The following is a 16,750-nucleotide window of genomic DNA, read 5'->3' as shown; positions in this document are numbered from 1 at the left end:
AGATTAGCTCTGCATTCCTGCCTTGGTGTGTTGTGGGGTAAAGAAGAGTCAGGAAGCCTTACGCTGGCATAATCTGTGTCTCAAACAATATGACCACATGCCAATTTAGTGTGGAGTAGAAGAAATGGCCAGGATTTAAAGCCTGGAGACCAGAACTGGGTGGGCTTGGGAAAGCACTTAACCTCTCTAGATCCTCAATTCTTTAATTTTTTTTCAATTCAATTTAGAAATCTTTATAATTTTCAGACATACACAAAAGAGAATAATAGCAAAATGAATCTCCAGGCACATCACCTAGCTTCAACTGTTACCATTTTGCCAATTTCTCCTCATCTAATCCCCTATACTTTTATCTTTGCTAGAATGTTTTAAAGCAAACACTGGACATTATAATTGATACACATTCTTAAAAGCAATTTATAACATGTACCAAAAGCTTTTGGCTTGGAAATTCCACTGCTGGGAATCTAAGGAAATAAACAGAAATGTAGAAAATATTTTATGTGTAAGACTTTTCTTTTATAAGAGGAAAAAACTGAAAGTAACCTAAATGTGCAAAAACTGGAGAAAATGCTAATAGCCTTTGGTTTTTGCCTGCTCAGTGTTCCTTCAGTTCGCATAAGCACTCTTTTCATTGCAGGAGTCCCCCTTCTACATTCTCCCAGTCTCTGTGATTCTGATGGTGCTGAGTGAACCCGCAACTCCAGGAGAAGCCACACTACTCAAGTTCAGCCAAAGAGGGCACCCCATTCCCAGACACAGTGATTATTCAGGAATGGCTAGGGCCCAGCTAGGAAGGACACGTCCTCTTGGCGGTAAGATTGCTGGCTGCAATGAAAACTAACACGGCAGAAAGAGGAGCCAGGAAATGAAAGCCAAGTTCTGAATAATATAAGATCAATGAACTCTTTTTATTTAAACAACTTTGACTTAGGTTTCTTGTCACTAGCAACAGAGTCCCAATGCAGACCATTATTTGGTGGCCTGCTTATATTGATCTGATGAAATATTCTGCAGCCATTCTCAGCCATCCTTGTGAATGGCTTCTAGGAACACAGTTGTTTATGATAAAGTGAAAGAAGCATGATACACATTCATTAAACAGCAAGATCTTGACTATGTTTAAACATCACTCCCAAGAAAACACACCCAAAATATTAGCAACCATGCTGGTTGGTGAGGTTATAAATTTCAAACTTTTTATTCTCCACATTTCCTATACAAATGTCTTACAATAAATCTTAAAGAAAAAACGGAAAAATTTACATTTTATTGATTTGTACCCCCCTTAATTCCAAAAGGAATTATAATTAAATTATAATTGTCTTCTCTAATGAAAATTTATAGAACACTTGGTTTTGAAGTGACAGTTTGGAATTCCCCTAGGAAACACTGACCAACCAGCATTACACAAATTAGAGCATTATTTCCTCAGTACTAAAACTGAAAAACATGCTCCCTTAAAAGAAAGTAGTCTCCTTTTCAATTACTTTGTGATCTTCAGTCTAAATACTACTAAGAAGGGAACATCACACTAGCAACCTCCTCAGAATATCTGATGCATTTATTTCATTGAACTTCGTCACATTTCATAAAGATTTTTCTCCACTCCCCCACATACCTGTCAAGGACTTTGAACCTGGACTAGAAGACAGAATAAACTATGATTATTGGCCATGGTTGGTAAAGACAAATGGCCTTGACCAGCTGAGTGCAGAAGGATGGTCAAGATAGCATCTGCCAAACGCAGCTGTCTGGACTCTGTAGCTTCAGGCTCCTGAGCTACTCCCTCTTCCCACCTTTTTTTTTTTTTTTTTTTTTTTGAGACGGAGTCTCGCTCCATCACCCAGGCTGGAGTGCAGTAGCGCGGTCTCAGCTCACTGCAAGCTCCGCCTCCCGGGTTCACGTCATTCTCCTGCCTCAGCCTTCCGAGTAGCTGGGACTACAGGCGCCTGCCACCACGCCCAGCTAATTTTTTGTATTTTTAGTAGAGACCGGGTTTCACCGTGTTAGCCAGGATGGTCTCGATCTCCTAATCTCGTGATCCACCTGCCTCGGCCTCCCAAGGTGCTGGGATTACAGGCGTGAGCCACCGCGCCCGGCCCCTCTTTACACTTTTATCTTTCTCTATCAGGGCCTGTCCTGCTCTCTGCACCAAGGCTGACTCCCCGTCCCCACCCCAGTTTAAGACACTCATCTCCTAGCTGTTTGAGCCCAGGGATCTGTTCTCCTTCTGCAGCAGGTGGGGTGCAAGGGGACCAGAAGCCTGATGTAGAAGCACATGGTGTGGAGGGAATGATAAACCCAGGAAAACCTAGCAGCAGCAGCAGCACCAAATCAGGCCTCTGCTTCTCCTCTTGCCCCTGCTGAGCTGCATTTACTCCAGCTCCTAACCCAGGGCATTATTCCTAGGGGCTTGATTTGGCTGTGTAAGAAACCCAAACTTGCACAGAGTAGTCCACAGTGCCCCCTAGTGGCTAACTGGAATATTAACAGTGACATATTCTGGCACATTCAATTATAAAAGAATCTGCAGCGCCTGCTGTGAAACACTGGTTGACTTTACTCTGTATAATAACTAGATCTTACCTGAATGTCGATATGTATTTATGTGGTTCCAAATGCTGGAGAAAAAACTCACTAAGTGGGTAAAGAAAGAAACCCAAATAGCTGCCCTCAACCTAATTCTATCACAAGGTACACTGGCAACCAAATCCCTGAGGCAGAACCTGTGACAACGGCTAGATCTGGCCATGCCCAGAATTTTAGGACATAATGAGCTTTTTGCCAGTTAGAAAGAGTGGTATTATTCACTTCAAGTTTTGAAACAGCCAGTAACTGATTTAGGAACATGCTATTTCGACAGTAGACAATAAAACAAAGTGTAATAAATATTAATGTCTATGTTTAAGAAAACGAATCCAACACATTTCATTAAAATAATTCTTTTAATTATTGATGCTTTGAATAAGAAGTCCATTTTACTAAATTTAGTATAAATTATTTTTCTTAAACAGAACCTGTTTGCTGGATCTCAGTTAAGTTCACTTTGCAGTTTTCAGACACAATGACTCATATTCAACTTTTCTCTTTAAGGATTCAGTGGCTTGATTCCTGACACTTCCTCTTTAAGAGGAATCTTATGTCATCTTCTGAAATCATGTATATGGGTAATAATATTAGTGTCTTCTCTTCTGAAGATGTGATTCTTTTAATGCCATGTTCTCTTCCCTGTGGTGACCTGACTTAGATTGTAGCAGCACTAGAAGCTATTAAGAGATTTGGGGCAGTTGAGGAAGCCTTAGGTAATTGTTAAGAGTAGCAGTATTTTTAAAAAGCTGTGGAGAGTGGTTTGGGAGGGGATTTTGTCCCTGGCTGAAGCTGGTCCATGCCTGGGTAAACTTTACTTATAAAAGAATACCAGGAACACACAAAATATTCTTCTCCTCTTTCTTTTGCAATCCAGTTTTGGGGCCAAAAAATAATCTGTGTGCACATGTGTTTTGATAATACTGTCTCGACTTAGGTGGGGAAATTAAATTCAGGAGTTTTATGACTTTCTTTTGTTCTGAGTATCACTTTAGAGTATAAAAAGTTTTTCAAAAGTTCTTTATCAGAAATAGTTTCACCCTATGTTGAATTAACAATACCCAGGATTGTGAGACATAAATCAACATGAGTAGGAAGCTCCATTTGAGTTTCATCATTGTTTGTCTATCTTGGCAAGATTTATTCAGAAGCACCATAATGGGGGCCAATCCTTTTGCACCAGGCTCAGGCAGCTCAGGAGGCAGCTGTGGTGAGTGATGCACTCTACCAAGCACAGTGGCTTCTAGGAATAAAGAACACATACTCAACTACCTTCAAATGCCAATGGGCAATTTAAAACTGGCACTCATTCCTCTTCAAGAGCACCACTGGAAACATCTTTGGAATTGATGGGACAAAACTTATTTGATTATAGTGAAGGATAGTTCTCTATGAAAATGGCTTCAAAATAGGAAAAAAGTAGCTACTACATCTTCCAGGAAATCCAGTAACAGGTCAACTCTACTGGTAAACAAGCAAGTAAACAAGCAAGCAAACAAACCAGCATGTGACAGAAAACTGGCTAATATTCTGGGACGCTTTCCAGAGAAACATTAAGCCTTTTAAGTGTGTATGAGCCACTTTAAGAAACTTCATAAGTGTTGCTAAATTCACCACAGTCTGCTTCACCTAGAAAGGGGAACAGAGAAGAATTATTTTGTTAAACTGGGTTAACAAATCTTAAAAATTAATTCATTCTAGGGAAGGACTAGATAAAATTTCTGATCTAAATTAAGATTTTCAGTTCATTTCAACCACTAGAATATACTAAATAACCACTTGGGCTTGTTAAAATGCAGATTCCTGAGTTTTGGTTTCAATAGGTTGAGGGTGGGGCCTAGGAATCCTCATTTTAGCAACAACCCTCCTCTCCAAGTATGATTCTGACACACTTTGATAAACGCTACTAGGATGTAGCAAGAAGCAGGCCACTGCCATGGCTGCTGTTGTTATCTCATTTAAGAATATCCGAAGGCTTAAAAGACAAAAATAGTTGAGAACAGAAGGGGTCCTGAACATCAGGGCAGAAGAGCAGTGATTAGCCATTGCCCAGTGATAGTGACCACAGCTGGGAGGTGAACTTTCCCCCTTTCTGCTGCCACCAACCAGGGAATCCATCTCTAGGTATCAAGACTGGGCAAGTCTGTAATCCATGACCTTTTGTTACCTGTGTGTTTGCTAGGAAATATCTGGATGTGCGCCAGAGGAGATAAAATGAGGCTTAGCACAAACATGCTGCTGCCCAGACTTAACAGTGGTCAAAAGCAATGCTTATGCTTATAAGAACTGCTTGTTGGCCGGGCGTGGTGGCTCACACCTGTAATCCCAGCATTCTGGGAGGCCGAGGTGGGCAGATCACGAGGTCAGGAGATTGAGACCATCCTGGCTGACATGATGAAACCCTGCCTCTACTAAAAATACAAAAAATTAGCCAGGCGTGGTGGCAGGTGCCTGTGGTCCCAGCTGCTCAGGAGGCTGAGGCAGGAGAATGGCATGAACCCAGGAGGCAGAGCTTGCAGTGAGCTGAGATCGCACCACCACACTCCAGCCTGAGCAACAGAGTGAGACTCCATCTCAAAAAAAAAAAAAAAAAAGAACTGCTTATTCCAGGGTGCCAGCAAATGCTTCATGTAGACATTTAAGCCTTCCACTGAGCATGCAAACATGCTCACGGGGTCTTCACCCAACAGTCCAATGAGGCAAACCACATTCAGTTAAGCTCCATATCAGCTCTCACAAGTGGCAGTCTCCATCTGTGTGAAACAGATTTCAGATGCAGAGGGCTTCGTGGTATTTGGAGGAATAATACCTTCCAAAACCGATCTGGGCAAGCCAAGCAAGGTGGCTGCCAATGTGGGGAAGCTCCAGAACGCCTGTGAGGCCCCTGTGGGTGGTTCTCCAAGAAGATGGGGGCCCTGGTCCTCACAGATATCACTGTACACTCCCCGGACTATTAAACAGCTCTGGTGGCAAACCTGGTGGGTGGGATTAGTGGGGGCACTCCTAGACTTGGAGATGGACAATTCCTAGCCAGAGGCACCCGGTCAGAGCGGGCAGCTTGCAGGCCCTGCCCATCCCTCGGGTTCTGGTGCACTGCCTCAGAAGAGTCACATCTGCTCTAGGCTTTGGGCCTCCTCTCAGGACAAGGGAAAAATGTTCTATCTCTGTGCTGCAGAGAAGTGCTCCTTTGTCAGCATAATAAAGTGGGAATCTCAAAAGTATCTGTTTTACTCACTTATTCAGTGTGGAGACTTATAGGAAAACAGTTTTATTTTGTTATTAAACCAGGCACTGCCTTTGGGCATGTTATTTATACAAAGATAACTGCGCTTCAGAGATTATGTCCTGTGAAAGTAAACTTTAACTTCGAAGAGCAGGCCCTTCTTAACAGTCATCCTGATAATTTGTTGCCAGGGAATAAAGTTGTAATTGCTACCTCTATATTCCTATGAAGTCAGATGGCTTTGCCGGCCCAGAAGACGACCAGTGGCCCGTGCCTCTCCTGCATGCACAGCAGCAAAACAAGCGCCAGTACTGTGGGATTCTTTATTCCAACAGAGTGTGAGAGTGTTTGTCTCAAGTAATGAGCCAGACAGTCATTCCTAAACACCTGCTCTATGACACACACTGTCCTAGGCCCTGCTTGGAATTGAAAAAAAATAGAAACGAAACAAAACTGAGCTTTACTGTCAAGAAATTTCCAATCATGGTAGGGAGTCAATAGTTCAACATGGAACTGTTCTACAATTGAAAAAGACACAGATTAAATAAATGCTAAGAATTTAAGCCCTCAAATGACCTACAACCTACAAGTCTACCTTAGTATCATCACCGTAATCTCCTGAAACAGCAGTCAATCATTACAAGCAGAAAGTGCATTATAAATTACACTGAGCTAGGAGCCTGGCCAGCTACCAGTGAGGCAGCCAGGGGAGAAGTACAGCATCATGGATAGAAGTCAGGTGATGGCTCTGGAGCAAGAATGCCTGGGTTTGAGTCCCAGCACCACCACTTCCTGGCTGCAAGAACAAACAGTTTAGGCCAGTTTGTTCTCTGTGCATCAGCTTTCCATCTCACACATGCGGAAAAACAGCACCTACCTGTTGCGGTGGAAGGTTGCACAAGAAAGGGATGTGGTGAGAACTGAATGAGTTAATACATGAAAAGTAGCCAGTATAGCACCCAGCCAGTAATAAACAATGGACACTAGCTGTTATTGTTACTGTTCTTATCACCTCCCCAGATATGCCAGAATTCCCTGTGTCACCTGGGAGAAGCACCAGTCCCTTGTATTCCCTTATTTGAACCCTTAGCTAACTCCAAAGACTCCAATTACACTCTTCTTTCCTTTCCCTTTCTGTCTTCAGGTCCTGGGCTTTATTTTCTCCCATGGCCTCTTTTGTCTCAGCCTCCTCCCTTCCAAGCACTTCTTGGTGGGATAAACCACACATCCCCATAGGCATTTGTAGTACTGGGGCTGATGGGAGGGGGTTACTTGCTCAGACTCAGATGAAGGGCATTCACAGTCCAGGAGCACCTGAGTCTAAGCCACATGAGAAAATGCCATCGTGGGTCATAACTGGGCTCTGTTCAGGGCCCAACAAGCATAGCCTTAAAATGGAGTCTCAACCTGGTGCCCAGGCCTGTAGACAGAGTTCGGGGGTCTACGAACTTGGCTCAAAAATTTTTTTTTTCATTTTCATTAGGCTCTAACTGAATGTATCATTTCCTTCAATAATGAATGTAGGGAATAAACCACAGGGTGACAGCCTATCTGTGACTGTCTCCAACAGAAATAGAGAAATCACAGATACTTTCGTATCATGTCACAGGTGTTGCAGATGTCTTAAAATATTGTCTTCAATCCTCACTACTTTAAAAGCACAGAAAAGGCCAGGCATGGTCACTCATGCCTGTAATCCTAGCACTTTGGGAGGCTGAGGCAGGCAGACCGCCTGAGCTCAGGAGTTCGACACCACCCTCTTTATGAAAATACAAAAAATCAGCTGGGTGTGGTGGTCTATGCCTGTATTCCCAGCTGCTTGGGAGGCTTGAGGCACAAGAATCGTTTGAACCCAGTAGGTGGAGGCTGCAATGAGCTGAGATGGTGCCACTGCACTCAGCCTGGGTGACAGAGTAAGTAAGACTCTGTCTTGAAAAAAAAAGAAAAAGTAATAGACTTATTACTAGATCTTATATTTAATATATTAATAAAACGATTATACCACACATTTACAAATATTTTTATAAATGCATTTCATTATAGTTGATTTTCTTCTTAATCCTCTGTATTTTATGTGTTTAAAACATTATTCTGAGAAGGGGTCAGCGGCTTTACCAGACTGCCCAGGATGTCCAGGGCACATGAAACGGTTAAATCCCCCTTGCCTTAGAAGGCTGAGGATGGCTGTAAGGGCGGCAATCTTAGGTGAAAGATGTGTAAGTACTTACTGAACTGTGACATTATAATATTCTTCTGGTGTCACGATTTTTGGTCCACCAAAGTAGTCCAGGACCCAGATATTGGTTATATTCAACTTAGCAAAGAACCAGTTATGGCTGGAAGGCCAGGTTTTCATCTCAGGGTGTCGAATGAATAACGAATGCTTTGCAATATCCATTTCTGTTTCATTCACCTAAAGGACATATATGAAATAAACATTCTTATAGCAGTAACACTTTATCTTCTCATTTGTTAAGAATGTGTGATTAGGCCGGGCGCAGTGGTTCACACCTGTAATCCCAGCACTTTGGGAGGCCGAGGTGGGCGGATCACGAGGTCAGGAGACTCAGACCATCTTGACTAACACGGTGAAACCCCATCTCTACTAAAAAAAAAAAAAATTAGCCAGACGTGGTGGTGGGCACCTGTAGTCCCAGCTACTCAGGAGGCTGAGGCAGGAAAATGGCATGAACCCGGGGGGCGGAGCTTGCAGTGAGCCGAGATCGCGCCACTGCACTCCAGCCTGGGTGACAGAGCGAGACTCCATCTCAAAAAAAAAAAAGATGTGTGATTCTAGCATTCTATAAATCCTAAGAGTTTACTTAGTTGTAAATCTTGATCTTAACCTTAAGGAATCAAGAGAAAATAAAGGAAATGTAAAGAATGCAGAGAATAAAGATTTCAATTGTTGGTGATAACAGATACAACGAAGTGGGAAACCACTGTAAGTATAATACCAACTTTCATTGGTAAAAAGGCATTTTGAGCTATTAGAATAACTAGCACTAAGTACTGTAACATTACTGGTGCCTAAGACATGTAATGTTTAGCATATTTATCCCATAACATGGACATGTTAAACATACAGATGAATGTACTGAAGGATAAAAATGTTTAGAAGCCACATAACAGAACTCAAAAGCATGTGCTGCTCCTCCATCTTTTTCCTGCCAGTGAAGGACACTCAACTAGAGATGCATCCACAAAGAATTTACAGACCATAAATAACACTTCTCTGAGGCATTAATGATTGACATGGTCAAAGAGCAAATCTGCTGGCTGGGTAATCAGATCAGCACTCCTGACACCATGCCCACTGCTCTTCCTGAGATTGTATTTGACCTCTTCCCTTCAGCAGGCAATCCAAACTAAATTCACTTCCAGTTTTCAGTAATGGATAGTCCTCTGGTTGGCCTACTTGTTTTCTCTGCTTTAAGCCACTGTTAAAATATGGAGACAAGGAGCCCAGACATGAAAAAACATTATACCAATGTAAAATGTAATGGAGAGTAGAGGGCTTTGGTCAACCAGATGCTCTTTAGTAAGAATAACTTTATATACAGGAGCTTCATAGTTGTTACATCTGCTTGGCTTCAGAAAATCATTCATTTTTGTCATATCTTATTTAACATCTATACGAAAGCAACTTATCAAAACGTTTGGTTTTCATGGAATTACTTCACCTATTAGAATAGAACATGTTCTGACTGGGCATGGCAATCACAAATCAACTGCATTTCACTCTCAAAAGATCTATTCTGCCAGGCATAGTGGCTCACGCCTGTAATCCCAGCACTTTGGGAGGTCGAGGTGGGTGGATCACTTGAGGTCAGGAGTTTGAGACCAGCCTGGCCAACATGGTGAAAGCCCATCTCTACTAAAAATACAAAAATTAGCTGGGTGTGGTGGTGTGTGCCTGTAATCCCAGCTACTAGGGAGGCTGAGGCACAAGACTCGCTTGAACCCAGGAGGCAGAGGGTGCAGTAAGCCAAGATCACACCACTGCACTCCAGCCTGGGAGACAGAGTGAGACTCTGTCTCAAAAGAAAAATGATCTATTCTTTCATTGTGAATACGACGGTGTTCTGAAACCATCTCCCTTCCCGTAGGATAACTACTTACCTTGGTCACAGTTCCTGACAGCATTATGTGAACACAAAGGGGACTTTGTGGATCAAATCCATGTTTCTTGCAGAAGTTGGTCTGTGCCAAAGTCATGGTCAGTGTAGCATATGGATTCTCCTATAGAGAGAAAATGAAGATGCTCTCATGTGAAATATGGTTTCTGGAGAGGTAATAAATTTCAAAAGTTGCATACATGACTTGTATGCAACTAGAGCTTGACTGGTCTTCCACGAAACAATGAATCGTAAAACATCACCTTCCACTCAGGCGAAAATAATACTTGGAAAGTATCCTGACCACTCCCCAAAGGGGGTGCGGGGGTTCATATTTAAAATGAACTGACTTGGTAAAAATTATTTCAATATACTTTTTCTGAAACCCTGAATTTATTCCATATTCATCAGAAGAATTATAATTATAGTGACACCCAAATTCAAGGCTGTTCTATAGGCTTCACTGAAAGATTTAAAGGGTTAAACTCTAATACAAAACCATCGCTAAAAACACCACAGTTGCTCAACTGGCTAACTATGCGATTTAAGCAAGAAAGTAGCTGAATCATGCTGCTTGGTTATCTTACATTAGCAGAAACTGTCATGTGATTTCAAAACTGGAGAAGTTGTTCATTCCTGCTTTAGTAACAATGAGTTTTATCCCACATTCAAAAAGTAACACAAGTAAAATTCTTAATGCTTTCTTATTCAGAAATCAACTTCATAAAAGGCACTGTTGACAGATTATAGCAAAATTCACACATTGCATTTTAGACTATTTAGCTCTTTAAGCTCTAAGTGTCTTGTGTGGAGAATTTTGCCATTTCACACTGACCCATCAAAACAAAGAGTCATAAAGAGATTTCTTTGAAATCATTTAGCCAAATAGTCACTGTCTAGAAACTATTAGGCAAGGCACCACAGGAGACCAAAGAGGGGGAGGGGGACACTCAGGTAAACTCTCTCCCTCTGTAAGTTTATAATCTGGTTGAAAAGGCAGACATAAACAAATGTGTATGTCCAGCATAGACTAGAGTGATAGAGGAACTATAAGGAGCTTTATAATATATTCAAAACCAGGATAGAAGGTGGGAGGACATATTAAAGGGAGAGGAGACACTGACTGCAAAAAACACAGAACTGGGTGAGCCTAAGACTTGATGAACAGTACCAAGAAACCTGATTTGCTGGAAAGAGGGGCTTTCCTACGGGAGGAGGCTGGGGTTGGGAGTGGAGAGGGCTCCATTCTAAGTTAAGGAGTCTAGATGGTAATTTGTGGGCCAACCTTAGGCACTGTTTTCTAAGAACCACCTGCCTGGAGAGCTTGATAAAATGCTGATTTGGGTTAAAATGTTGAAACAGGCTTCACTCCCAACCCAAATAACTGAAATTTTTTTTTTTTTTTTTTTTTTTTTTGAGACGGAGTCTTGCTCTGTCACCCAGGCTGCAGTGCAGTGGTGCAATCTCAGCTCACTGCAACCTCCAACTCCCAAGTTCAAGCGATTCTCTTGCCTCAGCCTCCCGAGTAGCTGGGATTACTGGTGTGTGCCACCACACCCAGCTAATTTTTGTATTTTTAGTAGAGACCGGGTTTCATCATGTTGGCCAGGCTGGTCTTGAACTCCTGACCTTGTGATCCACCCACCTCAGCCTCCCAAAGTGCTGGGATTACAGGCGTGAGACACCGCACCTGGCCTGCAATATTTCTTTTAAGACAGTGTCTCACTCTGTCACCCAGGCAGTCACCCAGTGCAGTGGCACAATCACGGCTCATTGTGGCCTCAACCTCCAGGGCTTATGTGATCCTCCCATCTCATCCTCCTGAGTAGCTGGAACTATAGATGTGCATCACCAAACCCAGCTAATATTTTTTTATTTTTTGTAGACATGGAGTTTCACTATGTTGCCCTGGCTGGTCTCAAAATCCTAGACTCAAGTGATCCTCCCACCTCGGCCTTCCAAAGTGTTGGGATTACAGGCATGAGCCACCAAGCTGTCCTCTATCTGCATTTTATTTATTTAGAAACAGAATCAAGCTCTGTCACCCAGGCTGCAGTGCAATGGCGTGATCTCAGCTCACTGCAACCTCTGCCTCCCAGGCTCAACTGATGCTCTCAACTCAGCCTCCCAAATAGCTGGGACTACGGTCGTACACCACCATACCCAGTTAATTTTTGTATTTTTAGTAGAGGTGGGTTTCACCATATTGGCCAGGCTGGTCTCAAACTCCTGACCTCAGGTGATCCGCTCACCTTGACCTCCCAAAGTGCTGGGATTACAGGCTGGAGCCTCCTCACCCGCCTCTATATGCATTTTAAACAAACATCCCAGGTAGCTCCTATGCAGCTATAGGCAGTTGGGTATTGTTAAAGGTTTCTGGCCAGAGGGCAATGTTGTAACAGGTATTTTTGTTAATCTATTTGGGTAGGCAAGGTGGATGGGGCAGACAGGAAGACTATGTAAGAGTTGTTCTAGTACTTTTAGGCATGAGATGATAAGCTTAAGGATGAGGTGGCCGGAATGAAGAGGAAGGGGCAAGGACAGAGGTAAAGAAGGCAACAAAAAACTGTCAGGACTTGGGAACTGAGGGGTTTGGGGAGGCAGTGAGAACCAACTGGGTTTACTGAGAAAACAATAATTCCACTAACAGAAATGCAGAAGATCAAAAGCAGCTTGTTTCAGGAGGAAGGAGGACTGGATTTAAACGTGTTGAATTTGAAGTGGTGGCAAAGTAATGAAGTAAAAATGAACAGCAAGCAGAAATATAGAGAACTTTGAAGAGGTCAGAAATGGACACACATCTGGAAGTGAGTCCTAGTAAGGACTAGAAGAGAGTGTATACAACGAGAGTGTATACAATCTTCTGAGGATCGTTACAGGGAACAAAAGAGTAGGAAACTGACTTTGAGGGATACTTATTTTAGTGGGTCAGAGAAAAAAAACCAAGAATGACCAGAACAGAAAGGGGCACATCACAAGAAAAGAATGCCAAAATGGAAGGGAGGCTAATAGTAAGAGGTCTTGGTGCAAATAATCAAACCCCAAGATTTCCCTTCAGACTCACTGGCTCTGCAGCCAAACATGGTCCCATTATAAGCTAACATCAGCAACACTGTCCTACAGACATTTACTATACAAAAATGCCACAAAGAAAGAGACATACAAAAGAAACAGCCCAGTGGTAAGTACATTTGAAGCTCACAACATATCTCTAAGTTACAGAGGACAGGCATTTTACACATGAGAAATGGTCCCAAACCTAGGTCTTCTTGTTCATTCTGAATGATTTCACCCCGTCAATGAGAAGAAATGCAGAGCACCCTGGAGGTCAGGAGGAGGAAAAGAAAAAAGCAGAAACTTTGACCTGCTAATTGATGGAATCAAGTCAGACAAATTCTAATGTGGCCACTTCTTTTCACTGCCATCATGGAAACCTAAAGCCCTGGGTAGGTTCCTTGCCACTGTCCTGTCTATTTCTAGAAACATGAAAGACCTGGGCTAAAGTTCTACCTGACAGCCATTAGCTGGCTAGTCACAGGGTAAGTCCCTGCACCTCTGAGTCTGTGTTTCCTCACTTCCTAAATGGGGACAATAATACCAGCAACTCCCTAGTCACCTCACAAATTTAAATATGATTATGTATTGGTCAATCTCCCTCCTCCCCCATTAGAATCATCAGGGAGTGGTTTGTGGGGAGGCGGGAAGGGGTGTTGTCTTAAAATAAAATGTGCTTTCAATAAAATACCTTGGCATCCCATTTTTAAAGCCTTCTTAGGTGACTATGATTTGCAGTCAAAGTTGAGTACCACTGATGGAGTGGAGTGAGTTTGTTTTGAGCAAACGCCTAAAAGTGTGGAATGGGCTGGGAATAAGAAAATGGTGAACTGGGGTGTATCTGCCTTAGCTAAAAGAGGGCACTACTTCTGTTTTTGCTCAGAGAATGCAGGCCCACAGTGTCACTGGATCTTCCCATTTTTCAAGAAAAGTTAGAGACTTACATTTTAAAGTAAAATCCAAATTTTAAAATGTTGGTAACAAATTCAAATTTATTAAAAACAAAACAGAACTTTGTGTAGGCCAAACTGGTCTGTGGGACATATTCAGCTGATGGGCCACCAGCCTGTGACAGGTGGTTTGAAGAAAGATGAACCTGAGATGAAACTAGGGGTTTGCCCGCTGGCTTTAAACAAGTTACTTAACCTAGGTAGGCCTCAAGTTCTTCATCTGCAGAATGGGGTATATAACACCTACTTCAAAGAATTAATAGAAGAGACAACGAATGGAAGGCAAATGGAAAAGTGATTAATCAAGCATCAGTTTCTTACATCCTGTCTTTATCAACAATGTTGTACTTTCAGAGTTGAACTCAAATGTGAGAGCTTTGTCAAAAAGACCCTCCATCAAATCAGGCTCCATTCCTGGACTCTGTGTGTCTCCGGCCTCCCAAGCCGGGTGTCTGTGACCCCATCCCTGAGACAGCAGAGATCCATCAGAGTTGTAAGTGTGGCCCTGCACCAGAAGGTGGGCAAAGGGCGAGGAAGAGATACACCTTCAATCAGCTCTGCATCTTACTGAGGAGCCACTATGCCTGTGGAGGCCTAAAGACTGCAGTAATCATTGTAATCGTCCATGATATTGTACGTTAGCTTCTTGCTGCAGGAGGGAAAAGCTTAATTCAGGAAGGGTAAGAGAGTGAGAAACCCTGAAGTCACATATTAAAGTGCTTAAATACCTAACAATCTCTATGCCCTGTAAAACCTTTAAGAATAGGAGCCCAGGCAGGGCGCGGTGGTTCACGCCTGTAATCCCAGCACTTTGGGAGGCTGAGATGGGTGGATCACGTGAGGTCAGGAGTTTGAGACCAGCCTGGCCAACATGGTGAAACCCCGCCTCTACTAAAAATACAAAAATTAGCCGGGTGTGGTGGCACGCACCTGTAATCCCAGCTACTCGGTAGGCTGAGGCACGAGAATCGCTTGAACCTGGGAGGCAGAGGTTGCAGTAAGCTGAGATAGCGCCACTGCACTCCAGCCTGGGCCACAAAGTGAGATTCTGTCTCAAAGGGGAAGAAAAAAAAAAAAGAATAGGAGCACAGTTAATAGAGACACTGGGCCCCAAGACGACTGAGAACCACTCAGGGATGAGAAGTCCTCGGGCTGCTGGCAGAGAATTTACCCCAGGTGCGTGGCCCAGTGGCGGAGGCTTGTGCGAAATTCCTGGTACCCAGCTGCCCAACATCTGGGACGCTGCAACGCCCACCTGCCTGCGCGGCAGAGAAGCAACAGCCGTTCGAGCCACGCTCCACTTCCCGGGAAGAATTCTGGGGAGAGTGAAGGCTCGCTCTGTGGCCGCCCCGCCCACAGCCCGCCTGGGGAAGCCGCGGGCCCCAGCTCACCCGCAGGTTGCTCACGGAGAGCTGCAGCGGGCTCAGGTAGAAGTAGGGCACGCCGCTGCCCGCGCCCGGGGGCCCGTCGCTGAGCGAGAGGACGTCGGCGAAGGGCCGGCCGCGCACCGCCTCCAGCGTGGAGATGGTGGCCAGAGCGCCCCAGTCGGAGACGTGCGTCACGAAGCGGGCCACGCGCGCCGCGTCCTCGCGGGGTGGTAGCGGCGGCAGCCGGGAGGCCTCGTCCCAGTCCCCGTGGTCCCGGCCGCCGCGACCCCGCGCGGGCGACACGAGCAGCGCCAACAGCGTCGACGCCAGCAGGGCGGCGAGCAGAGCGCGAGCGGACCCGCGGGATAGCCCGGCCATGGCGGTGTCTCCAGGCAGAGTACCGGGCCCCAAGACCTGCAGGGACCCAGCCGGAGCCCGGCGCGCCCAGGCCCCGCCCCTCCGCGAGGCGCCAATCAGAGCTAAGCACAAGGCAGGGGGCGGGGTCCCTCTGCCGCTCCGCAACCTGCAGGAGAAGGGATTGGTTCATCTGCATTCCAATCGCTCTGCCTGCCCTCTTTAAGGATTGTGAATTTGTCCTAAATGGGATATTTGTTTTGTTTTGTTTGACAGGCGGAAAAAGAAAGGCTTAAAGAAATCAAGCAACTTGCCCAAATCGTACTGCTAGGAAAAGACCAGCCTCTTTACACAGGCACACACCCCCTCCTTTTAATACCTTTGGAGATGAATATCTGGCATCTGAGAGGAAATGCTGCATTTTCTACCCATGCGCCTCTTTTCTGTTGAATTTACCATCAGCTCCAAAGAACAGCGAGGGTCCCAGCGTTGTAGAAGCCCAGACTCAGGCTCGTGTACCCCATGTGTAGCTGATGCCAAACACTGACATATAGGTGCTCGGAGATAAAAGTTTATTCGATTTGGCCAAAGCAAGAAGGCGGGAGGGCAAGATCTCTCAAATCCGCCCTAACAAAAAGAAGAAGCAGAGAGTGTTTATGCGGCCAGCGAGTCAGGGAGGGGGAGTTTCAGGGAATCGAGGGAAAAAGTCTGTGTTTCTTCAGTCTCAGATAATTCCTTGAACAATCAGACTTCTGGGCGACAGAAGCTGGCCTCAAAGTACTTCAAAGGACTTATTCCTCCTGCAAACTTTTTCGTAACCCTGAAGTTATTATTTCCTCCTGCTTGACAAAGAAACAGTACATCAGCAGTTTATGATTATGTTGTAGGAACAAGGGATATTGGGCAAAAAGAGAGTTGTCAACATGTGCAAGCAAGGGCCTGATCAGAATTTTCATTATTTCAGTCACTAACAAATGCTGGGGTGCTGAAATCTCAAGGGGCCCACTTACACTAGTAGTAAAGTTAGGCAGAAGCCCAGAAGTTCAAGACCTTTAAAAAAGTTTTTATTTACTTATTTTAAAATTTTTAATTTTT

The 16,750-nt window shown here is 44.2% G+C and overlaps 1 protein-coding gene across 1 annotated transcript; it reads right to left on the bottom strand.

Annotated features, from left to right (window-relative positions):
- Positions 1–2,929: 2,929 nt before the first annotated feature.
- CREG1 (cellular repressor of E1A stimulated genes 1) lies at positions 2,930–15,776 on the bottom strand. The gene is made up of 4 exons (XM_004027842.5): positions 15,326–15,776; positions 9,935–10,054; positions 8,041–8,225; positions 2,930–4,218 (listed from the first exon to the last, which is right to left on the bottom strand). Exons 1-4 carry the CDS (start codon positions 15,677–15,679, stop codon positions 4,215–4,217), a joined length of 663 nt encoding a protein of 220 aa, XP_004027891.1. The 5' UTR covers positions 15,680–15,776; the 3' UTR covers positions 2,930–4,214.
- Positions 15,777–16,750: the final 974 nt, after the last annotated feature.

Source organism: Gorilla gorilla, chromosome 1 (assembly GCF_029281585.2).
Source record: "Gorilla gorilla gorilla isolate KB3781 chromosome 1, NHGRI_mGorGor1-v2.1_pri, whole genome shotgun sequence".
NCBI lineage: Eukaryota > Metazoa > Chordata > Mammalia > Primates > Hominidae > Gorilla > Gorilla gorilla.
This window is presented reverse-complemented; position numbering and strand designations above follow the sequence as displayed.